At 37.6% G+C, this 2,316-nt stretch overlaps 1 protein-coding gene across 1 annotated transcript in view; it reads right to left on the reverse strand.

The window, feature by feature from the left end:
• The window catches only part of LOC117121762 (focadhesin-like), a 39,424-nt gene extending 37,398 nt beyond the window's left edge, over positions 1-2,026 (reverse strand). Inside the window, exons 1-3 of the mRNA XM_033267074.1 lie at positions 1,880-2,026; positions 726-903; positions 425-515 (exon numbers count right to left, since the gene is read on the reverse strand). Of these exons, the coding sequence (XP_033122965.1) occupies positions 425-515; positions 726-903; positions 1,880-2,020 (410 nt within the window). The 5' untranslated portion in view covers positions 2,021-2,026. The remainder of the gene's footprint in view (positions 1-424; positions 516-725; positions 904-1,879) is intronic.
• Between the last annotated feature and the right edge of the window lie 290 nt (positions 2,027-2,316).

The raw sequence follows: 2,316 nt of genomic DNA on the forward strand, positions 1-2,316 counted from the left end.
GTCAAAAAATAATTGTAGGCTAACAGAATTCAAAAACTGGATGAAAACATTTTTTTACGAAAAAAAACCCATACTGCCACAATCCGAGGCAGCCTTGATAATACGCAGCGTGTATTGCGGTAACTATACAGCCATTTTGGTTTGTCAAGTATTTACCAGTTTTCTATTCAACTGGTCGTCTTTTGTTAAGTAGGATTTTACCACTGCACAGGTGGGCGTGGTTTAATGAAGAACAACCAGTTGAATACGGCCATTGAGAGTCGCGATCGTGAAAAAAGTTAATTTTAGTATTGCGAAACGAGTTGATTCCAGAGTGTTTTGGTAAACGACCTCACAGAAACTGAGTTGATGGTGCTAAATTATTCCAGAGTACAGGACCAGTGTACCCAACATTGTGCTGAAAATAGTTTTAAACATCCCTTACCTGATTTTATAAGGATTCCTATATTCTGATTTGCTTGATCGAACGACATGAACTACTGCACTTGTCTGCATGACAAGTAGGTCTGTTATGCCTCTACAATCAACTGAGTTGATGGTGCTAAATCAACTGAGTTGATGGTGCTAAATTATTCCAGAGTACAGGACCAGTGTACCCAACATTGTGCTGAAAATAGTTTTAAACATCCCTTACCTGATTTTATAAGGATTCCTATATTCTGATTTGCTTGATCGAACGACATGAACTACTGCACTTGTCTGCATGACAAGTAGGTCTGTTATGCCTCTACAAATTCCAGTGGCATCGGTTGCAGATGGATACAAGTTCAGGAAGCCTCGCAGTACATCATCCAAATCCAGGTGAGATGTAAGCACCAGTGATGTGAGGGCGCTACAACATGCATGACTCACATGTGTGCATTCTATGTGACACTGATCCCAAAGCAATTCAAGTTCTGGAATCTGTGAAGTCCAAAAATAATAAAATGTATTTTTCAGATATTACATTATATGTTTGATATATAGTTAAACTTGCCTAAGTTGACTTCACCTAATTTGAATAATTTCTAAGTTGATCTTATTTTACATGCGAAATTGTTGTGTTTTTATTAATTACCAATCTGTAAATCGAATTTTATCTAAGTCGAACAATTTTTCAATGCCATTTTGGATTCATAGAAAACTTAGCAATGCACTAGAAAAGGACTTTATAACAGTACAGTTAAAGCCCTTCAGTTGGCTATTCCTTGTTCAGTTTTAACTCGAGACATCTCCACGTCTGTTTTTGTGAGGTCAGACTCCTGACTCACGGTATGATTTAGGCTAGACATATTTAGCCACCTGCAGGGTCACTATCATTTGCAGTTTCGGTCCTCGGATATAAGCTCATCCACCACATTCTACACAATTTTGTGTTTAATGTAGCACACTTATTTATACCCAATGAACTATGGTACATGTAAAATTGAAGATGTTGGGATGCATAAGTGGATGCATTTAAGCAGATTTTCAAAATTAAAAAATTAAAAAACAGGGGGGGGGGGGAAAAAAATTAAATTCAAATTTTGAGTTTGAAGGTGACATTTCTGGCCATCTAGACATGCCATAGACATAACATTTCCTAAATTCTCTCTCTGTAAAATTTAATCACTCGGCCCTTCTATTTCAAATTTCTGAATCTGCTATTACTGGGCATTGAAGAATGAAAAAGTTTGTCACAGACCCACTGGAATATTATGTTAATAACTAGCACCAGATAAGATAGTATAATACATACTCCAAGTATCGAAATGTACGCCATCGTGTCAGGATTCAGTATTTCAACATTAATTATGTCATCATCAGAAATTGGAGTATGTATTATACTAACTTATCAGAGATTAATCAGTAGACTTTTCGATTAACTAGCATGTGTTTGTAGAATGATGCAATACAGTACCTTTTTAGTTTTTGCTTCGGCAAGGCCTTCAATCTTTGCTTTTGCTAGTCCTTTTATTATCTGGCTTTTGATTTTTTCAATGGCAGCATTTCGGACACCTCTGTTTTTGAATTCAAGCCGCTTTCTTAAGTCTTCACTCATTCTGAAAATTCTAAACAATTGGAGCAATACAGATATCATGAAACAACATTACAATTAAATCAGTCGGAGGCATATTATTATACATCTAGGCCCTAGAGGTTAACTTTCACCCTATATGCATTTTAGTTTGCCTCCTCCAGAAATTCACTGTTTGGCTGTTCCTCCTCCTGTCCCTGGAGGCTGCTGTAGCAGGGGCGGATTTAGGGGGGGGGGGGACCGGCCCGGCCCGGCCCCCCCTTTTGGGAGGGAAAGAAAAAAAAAAGAAAGAAAAAGAAAAAAAAATGATAGCCCACAAC

This window comes from Anneissia japonica, unplaced genomic scaffold (assembly GCF_011630105.1).
Source record: "Anneissia japonica isolate Jap-2015-1 unplaced genomic scaffold, ASM1163010v1 scaffold287909_len199859_cov185, whole genome shotgun sequence".
Lineage (NCBI taxonomy): Eukaryota > Metazoa > Echinodermata > Crinoidea > Comatulida > Comatulidae > Anneissia > Anneissia japonica.